The sequence below is a fragment of the Copadichromis virginalis genome, linkage group LG19, assembly GCF_057382275.1.
Source record: "Copadichromis virginalis isolate Kocher_CV1m ecotype Utaka linkage group LG19, C_Virginalis_male_GT1.1, whole genome shotgun sequence".
NCBI classification, from domain to species: Eukaryota; Metazoa; Chordata; class Actinopteri; order Cichliformes; family Cichlidae; genus Copadichromis; species Copadichromis virginalis.
Genome location: NC_140636.1, coordinates 16,099,374 through 16,116,008, shown reverse-complemented (window position 1 = coordinate 16,116,008; position 16,635 = coordinate 16,099,374). Strand labels below are relative to the sequence as shown.

The following is a 16,635-nucleotide window of genomic DNA, read 5'->3' as shown; positions in this document are numbered from 1 at the left end:
AGGTAATGAAGCAGGAGTGAGATGGAGAGACAGAAAGAGGTGGAGTGGAAAGAATGAGGAAGAGGACAGAATTGCAGTGTGGTTCATTTCTCACCTGTCCCACTCATTGGATATCCAGGGGAGGGGGAGAAAACCTGTGAGGCAAAGTCTTCAAAGGTCATGACCTCTCTATGGTTCTGAACAATGGCCTCCAAGTAGAGTGCCCGCTCCTCATAGCTGGTAAGGTCTTGTTAAGGGAAAGCACATAATGATAAACAGGAGAAAAAGCCTTTGATTCTCATAAGAGTTACATAAAAATATAAATTAATTTCTTGCAGATTTCAACAAACAAAAAATAAAGACAAATAACAGCCACATTTTTCTGGATGCGCCGCACACAAACAGTGCTGTGGGAGTGAGTGGCAGCTTTAGCGGGCAGGGCAGCTCCACCATCAGCAAAACCCAGCCAGAAGCAAAGATGGAACAATCAGCCATGCCACACCAACCCCAAAATGAGAATGCAGTCTCCACAATAATCATAAAGAAAGAAAGAAAGAATACATCACTACTGGCGTGATGCTCGAAAACTCTCCTCTCCTGTCCTCTCCCGCCTCTCATCCCTCTCTTCGCTCTAATAGAACCCCTGCTGCAGGCAGCATGTCTAGGACCACCCTCCCTGATGTGCTGCCTGCCACTTCTCCGTGCCATCAGGGGGAAAATTGGAGCCATTTGAAATTCAGAGTGACAAGCAGTGACTGGGGCCTGGGCAGCCAGCATGCAGGATGGATGGCTGGGTTTGAAATGAGAAAGCTCCAATAAATAAATAAATATATAAACAAATAAGCCCGCAAAAAGGCTGCTGGGTAGGGTGGAAAACATTCTGATGGCCATTATCATATCATTATCACAGATATATCATGTTGTGGAATGGCGGCAAGTGCTGGATGAAATATGGTGTAGTGAACTATTGGAGTAAAAAGGTCTATCTGGAGCCATAATGATCCTAAGTGCTGTGAGATACGTGTGTGTGTGTGTGTGTGTGTGTGTGTGTGTGTGTGTGTAGTCTGATTATTCTCAGCTGTCTGTTGTAGTCATGTTTCCTTCACAGACGACACCTGACAAATTGCTTGACAAATGCATACGCTCTCGCACTGAAACACACACGCGGAGCTCTCGCTGCTGAACGCCGACACCCTCCTCCCCCTCGTCTCATTATGATTGCCAGGGTGGAGTGACACCGGGCCGCTGCTGACGCCAAAGCTGTACCAGGCTGAGCTGAGATAGGCTGGACTGGGCTGAGAGGCTCTAGTCTGGGTTAGATAGATAGGACGAGACAGCTAGTGGGCAGGAGGCCTGCTGTGGGCACATGCCGCCACAGCAGGGGCCAACGCAGCCATGACCAATGGCTTTGAAGGGAACCGTAGCAAAGCGGGGATGACGGGCACCTGAGCCGGGACACACCAGAGGGTACGATGGCCAAGCTGCTGCGAGTCAGAAACGGACAGAGGGCAGAATAAGAGACAAGATAACAGGAAGTAAGTTCACTGACAAGCCACGACTTAATGTTTTTCCCCCCAACATGCAGGAGATCATTAATAAATAAAATATACATGTTGCTCAAACACAAGAGAAGTTTACTTTGCTAAAAAAAATGAAGCAGAAGCTTTACATAACCTCATTTGGACACTTGTCAGGACACAACACTAAGACATCCATTAAATTAAAAGCTCACAAAAATAAAGAAACGGGAAGATTAAAAATAAATATATTAAGTGTACGACCTGCCGACTATATGCTGCACCTAATTGCTTATTCTTTGCCAACACCTCCATTTAGGAAATGCAGAGCAGCATGACTTCAAGCACGTAAAAGCACTTCGCCGTGAGCTTTGCATCTGTCTTCTTGTCATAGCCAGACATGCAACGTCACTGTTTTCTGTCACTTGTTTGAAACCGTGCTGGACAAAGAGTGGGTATCCCAGGCTCTGCTGCCATGGTAACTTGGGTCACAGCTCTGTGTGGTGGGTCATATCCAGGGTTTAGTGGATGACCGAGAGAAAGGATGTTTGTTAAAAAAAAAAAAAAAAAAGAGCAAAATGTGTCCACATTTGAGGTGGCAAGTGGAGGGCAAAATATAGGAAAAAGACTGATTGAATGAGAAGAAACGAGAGAACTTAAAAGGACGCCGAGAAATGAAAAACAAGGAAGGATGGGGAGAGAGAACCTCAGCACAGCGTGGGTCAACAGAGCCATATGGCTGTCCATTATCAGAGATGCAGATGACTGCAGGCCTGTTATTGAGATTCCTAAAGCAAATATTGACTCCAGCTGGAGCAGACGCTCTCTCTGACTCTGACACACGCCTCTCCTCCACTACTTCCTTCCGCTGCCCTCTATCCAAGTTAGACAAATGGATTATACTGGGTGAGAGACAGAGAGAGAGAAAAAAAAAAAACTTCACAGAATAAAATGAAGGTAGATAGTACAGAATTATCAAGAGACGAGAGAAAATATGACAGAAGGAGGGGGAGAAAAACAGGTGGTGAGGGAGGGAGACTAATAAAAGGTATTCTGGGGATGAGTAAAAGCGAGAGCCATAATCAGCTCACTTAAGTAAATGTGAGATGCTATCTGCGGGTAAAAACAAAAAATTGTTGCACAGAAATCAGACCTGATGCACAGTGAGGGGTAATCTTGCCTTCACTCTCAGTTTTATGCTGGTCTCTAATTACTTAGGCATGGGCACAGCTTGTTCCCCTGCATATGCACAGACGCTGTTACCTCTATGCAGTATAGTAATCAGGGGACACATCCAGAACAATGATGCAAACGCCGTGTCCATGTTATGGACACCAAACCCGCAGACACTGACCTACTTTTAGTGGAAAAATAAGCTCCAGCTACAGTTGGTGAGTTCTTGGTAAATATTCATGTTTGTGAGACCGGGAAAGAGGACGGCAGCTTAGAAACCTTCATACTTCCTGAAAATGTTACCCGTTATGAAAGCCTTCCTGATGAACTGTATCACAGAAGGCTAAACCCCATATCCTGTGCCATAAAAAAAAAAATCTCATAAAGCGAGGGATGAAATATAAAAAGGAAAATGCAGACAGGTCTACATTTCCACAGATGGAACGCAACTCAAGTCACCCGTGACATAACTGTCATTTACAGCTGAACAGGGAGGTCAAGAAAGACGAGCACGGGTGGGAGGAGAGTTTGCAGAACCACTTTGGGAATTTCCAAGGAACCCCTACGTTCCAAGCGGCTGCATTCTTATTAGGGAGAAGAAAGGAAAACCAATGTAATGTTTATGGAGCGTGGCAAACACTGGGATAGTAATGAGAAAAAAAACCTCCCAGGTTGGAGTTAATGTAAAACAACTTTAGTTAGGAGATGATATCTGGAGACATGGATGTGGTCGTTTTGGAGTTATGAGGGTGGGGTGGAAGTGGATGCTATAGAGAGAAAAGCCTATTAACTCCAACACTTTACACATTTGAGAAATGCTCCTTTTTCATCCTGTCCCCTGGCTGCCCTCTGCTTCTCTGTCATTACAGGTGACGAAGACCTGAACTTATAGCTAGCATGCAGCGAATCAGCGCAGGTGTGAAGCCAGAAACCTGCTACTCATACCTGTGTGAACATATGTGCATGCATATATGGAGCAACATACGTGTGTATGCATATGCATCTATGGGTGTGTGCACATATGTATACATATGCATGCATGCTGTCCAGATGGTGGGGGTAGCTCTGGGGAAATGGTAGGGGTCAAGCATCTTTGTGGATCAAAGCCAAGGTCAGGGCAGCTGCAGCGCCCCATGTTCAAGGTGAATGGAGGCCTCAGATGGCTCTTCATTAGCAGGCTGCTCCATCCCCGCTGGACCCCATCGGCCAACCGTCACCAGCCCTCATCATCATCATCTCTCCTCTTTTCTCTCTCCATCCATAGGGACCGGTCCTGAACACGCCTGTCCACTGGGATCCATTTTATACTGTGCGTAACCCCACCCAGCACATTCAGCCACATACACACGCTCACACACAGAGGTGTTTGTGCATAAGCAGGCACAACGCTCACGGTAGCACCCACCACCCATGCACTTTGTTCCCCAGAAGAGCTTGAGCTCTAAGCTGACCTCTGAACCTGTGCGTCTCTAGAGAGGAGCATCCTGACCATCCCAATCCGAATCTTTGTGTTCCTATGGCAAAAGTGGTCACACCACACCACCGGCCTCCAACACACACTAAGCATCTTTCAAATACACAAAACCTTTGAACACTCAAGCACACGGCCTTCAAGGATCATTATGCATCATGGCTTCAGGAAGTAGTCCTTTAGTAAAAAGGTATCACTGAGGCAAAATAAACAAGCAAATGTTCTGGATTCTAAACGCGTCTTTCACCTGCATCATTAACAGTAATCAGACAGTAAGGGTCAGAAGACCACAGAGAACCTGTTTGACCACTGGAGGCTGCTAATGTTAGGTCTGCAATTCTGAGAGCATTACAGTACAAGACAAAAAGATAAACTCTGCTTTTGCCTGATGAAGACCAAATAACGGTAGACACCTTGGGGTTAGATGACATAAAAGATAGGAGCAGCTTAAGGATTTGAAAATGTGAGGCCAATGCTTATGTATTAAATCTGGATTCCTTTTAAAGGTCAGCAGGGTTGCAAAAAGAAGTCTAGAAGAAGACTTTGAGCACTTGGACTACATACGCTCCCGATCTTATCAAATGACACCGATTCTGAACATGTTGGTCTCTGAATACTGTTAAACCGACAATATTGCCACTGTGTCAGTGAGCTATAACCTCAGTTTCTCCTCCTCGTCCGGTTTCCAAACAAAAAACAAGAATGAAACTTCCAAAGTGCTCAGCTTGAGGTTTCAAACAGCACTACATACACTGACGTAAGTCATCATGGCTATGTCCATCTTTTATATACAGTCCAAATAATCATTAGCTGTACTAACCATGTATGGGGATTTCAGCAGCATGACCGGTTCAGACCTGGTGTGACTGAATGCTCCTGCTGAAAGCTTATTTTATTTCTATTAAACCATAAACATCTTTGTAAAAAGGAAACAACATCTGTGTTGTAAATACACTAATCAATAACAGGGACATCTTTAAGGATCTCCTTCAGTGTAGTTAGCTCTGGGGGGTATGGTTGATATCCAGTGTAAACACGTTCGTCAATTTCTGATTTCTCCCATGTGATCCTGCTCTTAATTTGTGTCACGACATTAAATATCCCTCATTTTTCATTACAGGATTTTGTTACAATGCTTCATTATATTTCATAGAGTTCAGACACAATACTGAACTCTGCAGTACACATTTAGCTTGTGTTTCTTCACCATCCCTTTTTTAACGAGTTGATGACCAGCTTTGCATTCGTAGAGAGCTACACGGGTTCTTCTCTGTGTCCAGATGACAATTGGTTGTTTTATTCTTTTTTTTGTCTTCTATTTCCTATTTGAACATTTTATTGTTCTGCTCTCTTTTAAACTGAACTGATTGAGACAGGCACACACAGCTAATCTGCTGATAAGGCAGGGTAGGGGGTCGAGGCCCAGATTAGGCAAAGCAGCATTATAAGGGTCTTAAGACACCCCATACTGACATTTCACTGCTTAAGCTCCATTTCTATCCACTTCTAAGTGACGGAAGTTGGATGATATGAGCAGGGCGGGCGACTTCCTCCTCTCCTTTTGTCAAAGGTGCATTAATCGGGTTTCAAACAGCGCTCCTCCGGAAGCTTGAATTGTCGTCATCTAATAAGGAAGTTTTCGCAACAGAAAGAGAGACAAAAAAAGATGAGTGCGCCAAGAAATAGTGGATAAACTTAAATTATTCCAGACATCAGAACTTTGAGATTTAGTCTCTCTGTGCTAATGAAAAACAACAACTCTCCAACCATGACATGATCCTGACATATGACACTTCACTGATTTTATGAATCCAGGGTTTCACCTAAAAAACACAAAAACAAAAAGGGGAAATAATCAAATACCTATTCAAAAATATTTTTGCCATGCGTGCGGACAAACCTACTGCTTAAGTCTCCACAGCAGCAGCCAAGGTTAATCCTGTTTGTAAAAGCACTGGTGGCAAAAAGGGGCTCTTGTAGTGAAGAGGGACAGTTTAGAGATGAGGTGAAGGGTGCCTCTAGGTGCTTGACCCCCCTCCTCTCTTAGCCCCACATCTGCCCATTAACCTGGACCAATCAGCTTGACCTTGGTGAGGAGAGGAGCTGAGGAGTAGCTCACAGTGCCATTGACTCCCAGCAGTCACATAATTGGGCTGTTAAGAGGAAAAGGATGTTTGGGGGGGGGGGGGGGGGGGTCTGGGTACAAACAGTATAAAAAAAAGCAGATGTGGCCGCCATGCTTTTCATTCAAAGACACAGTAAACCACCTCCTCGTATCAAATGCACATTCACAGCAACATCACTGGATAGCACGCAGATAGGGTCCAATCCTGTGGATTAATTAGAAGGTTTAGTCCCTGCTTTGGTGGCGAGCTAAGAGGAAATGATGACTGCTATCAAAAGCGGACAATAAGACTCACTTTGATACAAGCTGTTGACACCAAATGCAGTAATGAATACAAGCCGGAGCAACATGAACAGGTTCAAATCATGAAGGAATTACAGTGCCATCTCCAGGAGGCATTGATATAGACAAACTGATTACTGCATATGGACAACCTGTCACTTGATACAGAAGAGGACACAAGAGGCAGAAAGGCAGGGGCACAGGGCAAACTACTGGTTGAACATCACAAATAAGGGCTATGACTATGGAGAAAGAAGAAGGTGGCAAGGAGGGAAAAAGGGAGGAGGAAAGATGGTAAAGAGGAAGGCAAGAAAGAGAGATAAAGGCGAGCAGGTGTTGATTGGAGAGAGGCCCGGCGTTGAGTGCCAGCGGTACCTGTTGTCACAGCGAGGGCTGAGGTGTGAACCTCGTCTCAGCAGAGGCCCTCAGAGGTGTGAGGTGATTATGGGAAAACGGGGAGGAAGACAGACATTTAGATGGAAAGACACAGGGAGAAAAGGGGACAGAGAGAGTGAATGTGCCACTAAGGCTGGCTGCAGGAATAATGGCAGCATGGGAAGGAACAACAGATTAAGGTGGATAAAGTGAAAATGTGTATGGTATAGCGTATATGTGTGTCCATCTCCCACTTTATATATCAGCTACTCAGACCCTGGTGTCTCATTAAACAGCTGTGGCTGCAGAAAACGTCTGAATGTGTCACAGATGCGTTATTATGCTGTTTGTGGGTCCACTTTCTGGGTGAGTGTGGACTTGCAAAACATAAGAAGCTCAAGAGGAATAGCTGGTTTCAGAGAGTTTTAACAAGTAGCCCAATTAGTGGGTCCAAGAAATTGGAACTCTGAGGCCCCAGAGGAGTCAGGTCAAACAGTAAGCCAAGGTTAATGACACCTCCTGAGGGGCACGTTTCCCACAGCGAGAGCTTTCTAAGCTCCAACCTGCACACCTCTCTACCGTCCATCTGGCATTCGGACAGCAGGGTGGGGAGTTATGGCTGTGACATCACTCCTAACCTGTGACATCATCACTGCCCGTCAGTGATTTCACACGGGTTCGCCAAAGCTGCAGACAAAATCAGATGTCTGCTAGCTGGCATGACTGGGTTATTTACAAGCTGACTGGAGGAAGCAGACACCCATTTTCTCAAGTCTCCGGCAACCCACCGTTCCTCTGGGGGCCACTAAAAATCGATTTCCGCTGCAAAACAAATCATAAGAGCAGCACCTACACTAAGGTCAATGTTGACCCCTAAACTATGTTCGAACTGACTGATTGCCAGGGTTTCACAGAATATAAATGGCAGTGCAACAAGTCATCCTCACACACCAGAGACGTGGGTTAGCTCCAAGATACCTGGTGACATCATAATTTGTTGGCACATGGTTTGTTTAACATGACTGCCATCAAAGCCTGCTAGCCTTGTGTATTCAGATGAGCCGAGTCTGTAACCAATCTCTTTTTCAAAGGACTCTGGCCTGCATTGATGAGTCCTAACACAGCAGCCTTAGATGTGAAGCACAAAGGGTCGACATGATTAATCAAACACAGACCCATTATAGCCAGACAGTCACACAGGCCTCCACTGTGTATTAACAGAAAGTCATAATAAGATGAGCTACAAAAGGCTGATAGGGATGAAGATTAACAGATACAGCTCTGAGTGGCTGGGTGAGAGTTTTCTTGGAAGGTCTCCTTTGTTAGCAACGATGGCCAGAGTGTCACGAATGTCTGCACCCTCTGGAAATGTTATTAGGTCAGGACAAAGGTGGGCATCCTGTGAGCTATCTGAGGTAAATATCTGTCATATTTTCCCCTCAGTTCCTGAAATTGTTCAAGAGAGAGAGGAAGCAAAAAGCATCTATCTGATCTCAATTTGAACTTTTAATAAAAAGTCAAAGATTAAACAGGGAAGGGCATGCTGAAATCCATATGAGGGCTTTAGCCTCTTCTCTCTTCCAACTTTCATGATGAAATTTGTAGCACGATGATTATCACGCTCACACGGTTTCTGCCCACCTGTACACACACCTCAAAGCACAGCAGTAATCAAAGTACCCTGATGTTCTATAATCTATTTGACACATCTGCAAAACCAACCTGACACTTAAATTGTCAGAGAAATGTGCCAACGCCGGGTCATGCCAAATGACTCTGATTTTCACCCTGCAATCACACAGCTCAGACAAGCACTGATGAAATATTAAAACAAAATGAACAGAGGCTTCTGCAATTTTAATGATGCTTGCGGTATGTGCGTCAGAAGACGCGTGATGCGTTAATGCCAAGCATCCCTTTCTGCCTCCCGGCCGAGGCATCCTACACATAAAGTCTCTTGCTCCTCCATTGCCCCCTCTGTGAAAGGTTCATTGGACCAATTAGGCTGCCTGGCCTCATGCAAAATGCCTGGCATTTAGGGAGAATGCTAATGATTAGCACTAGGTTACATATGATCACATCTGCGGTAAAAGCACTGGCAGAACAGGTTCATTATTGTGACTAGGGGCATAGTTTAATCAATGCCACCGCTGCTAGAATGAGTTATGAGATCTGGACTGTCGGGCCAATTATTAAAGAAAGAAAATACTAAACTGTCAAGTACATGATGCACATACTTTTTGATGCATGATAACTAAAAAGTCTGTCAAGTTTGTGCCAGTTAATCTCATGGACATGAAACATTTTTCTATCCCATCACAATCTGAAAAGCAACTTTGTAGTTGTGCACATTTACAGTAAATATCCAGATTCTGTAATGTGCAAGGACAAAACCTGGAATGGTGGATAACCTCAGGAGGAGGACAGCGAAGGAAGAATTATAGATGTACGCACTTAAAAAGAAAGTCGCACACAAAACCTTAGGAAAAAAGAAAATAGACTTCTACGATGGCAACAGCTTTTTCCTAATCCTCGCCCCTGGGCTATATTGTGCAGTCAAGCAGGCTATTACATGGCAACAATTAGGGGGGCTGGAGCCCAACACCTGGTCGTCTCCTATTCTGGTCCTTCAGTGGCAGCTGACTGTACAGTCTCACAGCCAGGTGGCTCTCCTTCAATGACATTAGCTAGTCACTCCAGGGTTAATCAGGAGCCTGCCATCATCCAGTGGGCATGCACAGAGCTCCATTCACAGTGGAAGCTTTTATAGGGAAAAGGGACGATGGAGACAATGTTGGTATAAAAACTTGTTCAACTGAAGATCTCTGGCAGAGACCGCACATAATCCAAAACGAACTCGGGGGTGGCGTTCGTGCCCCTTGGATTCACGGCGCGAGTTCAGAGCTGCGTCTTGATTGGCTGAAGTGGAGTTTGCAGTACGTCCACTGTGCATCCTGCAGATTATAATGGACCTTTTCATGGGTGGACAAAAACAGATGGAGGAGCGGGAAGTGCTATACATCCACACAGACGGGTGATGATGTGGGGGGATGGAAACTGGATTTTGTCAGAGTCGGCAGATACAAAAACAAGTGGGTGTAGCTAGAGCAGTGCGGGCTATATCTGCCTGCACAAAGCCCCCTGGCTTGGAGATCTGAGGGTAAATAACACTCATTAGAATATGAAAAGCTATAGATTTGTACCCAAATCAGCTAGAGTCTCATCAATAGTAATTAGAAGATATACATAACTAATGAAGATGTGTACGCTACATTAAACAAAAAGGTACCAAGCGCTGCTGTGTATTTAAACACAGAATTAGGTAAGTGGATGTTTGAACACAAAACAAGAGCAAACAGGAAAATGATGAAAAAAAGCAATGCTAACCATGCACAGTAGGAATGGTGCTTTAAAGTTATACGGTATTTTTAAAGGAGATCCCACCACCCAAAATGTGTTCCGCGTGCTTTTACAACCAACAAAACCTTCTTTCTGTTCGACATCAAACTCTATTACAGCCTGTTGCAGTGGAGACGCAAAGGAAGATTTGGCCAATATTTCTCACCGCTTCCCTTTCAGCCACAGCCACCACTTGACAATGAAATACAGACTATCAGTATTAACACATCAAAGGCTGCTCCTCTAAGAAGAAGCAGACGATGCACAGTGATGCACAGTTAAATGTTTTGTTTTTGTTATTGCTTTGTTTCCCTTGCCTGTCTGTCAATGCAGAACATTCCATTTAGTGCAAAAATGCAAATGCTGCAAGGCACAAGGACATCCTCTGAAAGAGAATAATGGCCACAGGCCAGCGGAAGAGCACACACTGCCTTTGAACCATTTAAAGAGGCATTAATGTGCAACTTATAAATAATCAAGCAATTCCTTCCTAAAACAGCCAATTAAGTCTGCAACATTAAAAGCAATGCAGCCTTATGGAAAAAAAAAAAAAAAAAAAAAAAGAGCAATACTGGTGTCTGAACAAAAAAAGGGAACTGAAAAATTAATGGCCATTTAGGGACAAAGGCCGCCAATAATGTCACAAGGTATCTTCACAAGAGTCTCCAAAACCCCCGTGCCAGATCAGAGAACGAGAGATTCCAGTGGAGAATGATGAGTGACATTTTGCTGACATTTCCCAGCAGCGCTCGATGCGTGGCTGTCTCAAGACGGTGTCAGAAATATCTATGGCTATGCTCAATGTGACACAGACGTTAAGGGATGCAGGTTCTTTCAGGGGACGGCCTCAGCTCTGGGGCCGGTGATGAGGAGCCTGGACCCAGGGAGATTGAATGGTAATCACTGGAGCACAGATAATAGATGATTGAAGGCTCTTTCTACGCCGCTGTTGGATTTCAATATCAGAGAGGCCCTAGAATTGGGATTCTTATCAGGGGCGGTGTGTCAAACAAAGGAGAGCTGAGCGTGAAAGATGGGGTCCAACTCAGGCACACGACCATGCCGATTAGCACAAGGATAAAAAAGGCCGCACAAACAAAAGAGGGCAGCTTTAGCTGGACAAAAGGCTGTTCACGAGACATGGAAGGAAGAAGGGACGTAAATGAAAAAAGAGAGGACTACTTGGTGGTAAAAGGAGGACAGGACAAGAGTTTTGCTGAGATGGTTGGAAGATGAATAGTGACAGAGCCAACTGTTAAAGAGTGTTCCAGATTCCCGGCTTCTGAAGACGAATGATGGACCAGCAGGGATGAAATGCAACGCACCCCGCCGCAACCCATTCATACACACCCAAACAAACACACACTCACACAGACTGACACGGTGGCACGAGGCTTCACATCTCTGCCAAGTCCATCACAAAAAACAAAACAAAAAACAACAAAATTATTCCCATTTATCCCCAGATTCCAAGCACTAAAGCTTGCCAGGAAAGCTCATTAACCCTCCCTTCAAGAACCCTGAAACAAAAGAGGGGGGGGGGGAACAAAACATAACTAATCAATGAGAACGCACCCATTGAGAGTGGGTGGGTGGGTTGAGTGGGGGTGGGTTGAGGGGAGGGGGAGCAAGAACACGCATCCATTTGGATAACCTGAGAGGACTAACAGCTTTTGCTTTAGTGTTGCACTGCCTGGCTGTGGGGTGGAAAAAGAAAGTTCATTAATTAAACAGGGCTAGGGGTAACAGATGGAGTGGCTAGCTGGATGCTAATCACATAAAGCAGACACAGGTTTTTACACCCAAGCTAGCAGCGGCACACATCAATCACAATGAACATGTCTCAGTGTAGCTCGTAATAGGTCCAATCATGCGACCGGGGTCACAGCATCCTGACTACGCATCCTGTGCGTTATTAGTGAGACGGTGATTGCATCAATGTTTCTATGCGTGATATTTTGTGAGAATATTTGCGCTTCTTTTTGGCTCGGAGGGCCATTCCCTTACATATAGTAGCCTATTTGAGATGAGGACTTTAGTCCTACATGATCAAGCATATGCAAACTATAATAAGAGGGAGGAGGACCATGTTGTCCTCTTTGATGGTTCAATCTGTGGGAATTTCTGCTATTACTGGGAGGCTTTTCTCTAGAAGCACACAGTAGTAGAAAGATATTTTAAAATGACAAAGACAAAGAAATAGACTTCAAATCATTTTCCAGTTATCTAATAGTCAAATCATTTCAAATACAGAGTTTTTCTTCCATTTTTACCATCTGACATTCAGAATGTGGCACTTTTTATACACCACACAAGGAAAAATCCCTTGTACTGGAATTCAAATATATTGACCAGAAAATAATACTAATTTAGTCCAAAGAGCTGCCAAAAAGTACACAGAATCCTTCACACAACTGTAATGGTCTTTTTGGCATTCCTAACCCATTCCACAACGCCGAGATGGAGAAGAGACAGGGAAGGTGATCCCGCATAAAACCGGCTCTCACTTTGCCGCTAACAAACAGACAGATGTCAGACACGAACGCATAACAGACGGACGGGGGAGGAGGGCATGAGGGTGGGGGTTCAAGTTTAAAAATACACAGAGCGTGACATTCTTTGGGTTACACTAGGCTACGCAGTTTTCCACCACTGATACCTGAAAACACCACGGCTTTTTATTTGATAAACACTGCGCAAAAAAGTAAATAAATGAAAGCAACTGAAAAAATCCTGATAAGAAATAGACTTTTATACATGGTAATTAAATATCAATCAAAATGTGGAAAAATATCAGTGAGACCAGCAAGACGTCACAAAGGTTGCAGGGAGAGACAAAGATGAACAAATGCAGGACACCAAGCGTGATGATTTTAAAGCCCCGAAGCACAAGAGTGCAAAGCTAGCTGTATATACAAACACAAACTGATATATACCAACAGGCAGTTCTGACACCAGCAGTGTGTGTACGCTCTGACAGGCGGGGCTCTGGGGCCCTGCTGTTGGCTGTCTGGTTCCATGCCTGCTCTACCTGTGTTTAAAAGGGGGCGGCCCCCATGAAGCTCAGACCCCAGAGTGTAGGCTGTGCTAGGCCCCCAGGGCTTTCAGGGTGTGGGTGCCGCACAGTGTACGCCTTTTGTTACAGGCTGGGTGGCAAGAGGAGGAGGAACTAATGTGTGTTGGGGGGGCAGGAAAAAAATGAGTAATGCTATGAGTCATTCTGCATTAGCAGCAGGGAGAGGGAGATGGGGAGGGGGAGTAGATGAGAGGGGGTGAAGAGAGAGAATACTTTTGCATGTTGTATGAAGCTAGACGCCATATGCCATCCGAGCTGGGCTGCCTCCTGAGTCAGGGCTCTCTGTTTGACAGGCCTGTGCTTGCCCCCTCCAAACCCCCAAAGCTACACCCCTTCTTCCCCAACCAACACCCTCCTCCTCTAGGCCTTCTCGGCTCCAGCAATGGGCTTGGCAATTGCTTTGGTCGTGCATGGACTGCGCTCTGTTCATGTGTGTGTGTTTATTAGGAGGGGGGTACTCAGTGATCTGAACACATCGGACATTGTCGTGAGTCCCGGCAGGAACAGCTGGTCAGCTGGAGAGAGGAGTGGGAGGGAGCAGGGATAAGAAGGGGGAAGAGATGGGAGGCAGTGCGCTACACTGATAATGGGATTAGGTTAAAACATTCAGTTGGGGAGAGCCCCCTCCTCTCTTTGCAGCCCCCTGAAATAATGTGTAAACTCTCAACCACCCTATCAAAGCCAATGCCAGCCTCCGCCCAAACTTAGCCCTGCCAACTCCAAGCAGGGACACTTTAAGTCCAAACTAGCCCCTCACCCAACTCCAGCTACCTACTCATCCAACAGCAGCCAACCGCCTCCGACTAAACGGTTCGCATCCAGTAATAACAATATGCTGACAATCACTTGTCATAAATCATGCAACAAGTCAAGCTGTCCAACTCCCGCTGCAAAAGTTACTGCAGATTACAAATTACTTTTAGTTGGTCAGCCCCGCTTCCAGTGAACAGGAAGTTGGCTATACTCACATCAGCTCAGACCATTACATGAATCCAGCTTATAATGACTAGCTTGGCGTCTCACTGTGCCCAGTCAAGCACTGTGCTCCATAGTGATATAGACTGCTGAGTATTATCCATGAGTCTGCCAACAGTTATGGCACAACAGCTGGCAAATTAGACCTATCAACGATGCTAAATAATTCATGAGAGACAACACTAACATGGCAGATCCTATTCATGACACCCTATCATGCATACAGGCGCACTTTCATCTCCGCTAGGTGAAGAATCTTACAGTATACAAAAGAACATGCTGTCGTGAGACAAAGACGCGATGAGACCGGGACAATAACTTGCTCAGAAGGGGTGTGAGAATGTGTCACGGTCAATGCGGCGACTGTACTAATTATGACGGCGTGTGGGGATGCAGAAACGGCACACAAAAGCAGTGCATGCAGAATATCATATCCATTGTGTTTTCAGCATACAGCCGTTGCAAAGATGTACATCTTGTTTCCAGCAGTGGAGCTGGGGGACTGCAGATATGCTCACATGAGCCTGTGAGGGAACATGACAGAGTTAAGCAGCTTTTTGGGTTCCACTGAAAGGATCAAGCCTTCCTCTCCTCTTCCTGCTGCTGCGCACACACACACACACATGCACACACACGCTACCTAAAAGCCTGGCTCGCATGACTGGCGATGGGCAGAAACAGATTATGGTTATTGATCGCTGCCTGGAGATGGATCTGTGTGTGTGTTTACTTGTGTGTCAGAGCAAAGGATGGGGACTAAGGGCAGTGTGCAAAAGCTATTGATTCTGTCCAATAGGAAGGCTATGCCTCTGAATCAAGGTCAGTTTTGCATTGTCTCACCTATTAGTAACTTGCCATCACCCCACACACAGACACACACACACTTCACCTTTAACAATACCCCATCACAAAGAGTGATGGATGGCACATCAAACTCAAGTGCTTGTTGAAGAGTGAAATGAATCCCACCTTCTGGATGACGACATTATTCTATACTGACAGTATGAAGGATCTTTCTCATACAGTAAATGGCAGCAGGCAGTGCAGTGGCAGGTTTGGTCCACGTGTCACTAACAAACTAATTGCTGTTTTTGGTTTTAAGCTTCTTACATTTGCAAGGGAGGGCCCGATTAACATCCATGTTTCACAGAAGTCTGTAAAAACAAATGTGGTTACATTTAATTCAAAGTTGTTTTTGATTGAACATTTTGTGGTCTCAAGTATTCAAAATGCAGCCGCGAATGGCCAACAATACACTTAGAACACAAAGCCAGAGCAGCTGCATTTCCTATCAGCCATATAAATAATAAATGATACATTATGAGTTGTCTGTGAGAGTCTTGTGATATGTTGCCTATGAGGCCAAGGTTGTGTCCTGGCAGAGGAAAATGACACAAATCGCAAATGACACCGATGGCTGTACGTGACACGACAAGGCATATGCAACTGCACAGATTTGACAAAATCATGTGGGCAGAAAAAGGACGAGAGAGCAAAGCCATATGAGAAAGACAGAAAGCTGCCAAGAGGTAGTATCCTTTTGAAAAACACTCCTGTAGCCCATCTGTGTGTATTTTCAGAAAATGTTGCTGGTGGTCATTTTTCAATATCAAATCCTATTAGCTCGAGAGATTCTGTGAGCGTTGCAGCAGACTGCTGGAGTCCTCTAGATCCCTGTGACGGCGCGAGAGAGGGGGCTGCAGAGCCATACTGGCCTTTTATCTGGACACACAGGGGTTATATAGCTTCTCTTTGAAGAAATATTCAACTAATTACCTTGGAGAGTGGCCTCACAGGCAGAGAGCAGGCTGTGAATTGTAAAGGCATTGTGAAGGGGTAAACTAAGGATGAGGATTTTCATCAAAAAAAAAAAAAGAAAAAAAGAGTTTCAGGTCATTGTTCCAACCTGTGAAAGATAAAGGGCTGCAATATCCTGAGAAGATGGAAGAACTGAAACGACCGGAGAGGGAAAAATGCAAAAGGCTGGAGTGGCGTAACAGTAAAAGCAATGTTGAAATCAAAGCATCTGAAAGAGCAACTCCACCTGGCTACCAACGCACTGTTTCTTTTACGATCAAAACCACTGCGGGACGTTGCACCAGTGCGCTCTGACGTTCTCTTAAAATATCAAATCTCAAGTTGTCACTTTTCATACAGCACCAAACATTCATTAGCTTAAAGTTTTGCCTCTGTGCTCACGAGCTCTCTGGCTAGGCAGACATGCAGATACTCATTTTGGCCGTGTGCTCCGCCTGGCACTTTC

The 16,635-nt window shown here is 45.1% G+C and overlaps 1 protein-coding gene across 3 annotated transcripts in view; it reads right to left on the bottom strand.

Annotated features, from left to right (window-relative positions):
- Positions 1 to 16,635, bottom strand: part of ralgapa2 (Ral GTPase activating protein catalytic subunit alpha 2) — a 97,010-nt gene that overhangs the window by 8,218 nt on the left and 72,157 nt on the right. For all 3 annotated transcript variants that reach the window (XM_085442356.1, XM_085442357.1, XM_085442358.1), the window contains one exon: positions 95 to 216. In XM_085442356.1, the coding sequence (XP_085298482.1) occupies positions 95 to 216 (122 nt within the window). The remainder of the gene's footprint in view (positions 1 to 94; positions 217 to 16,635) is intronic.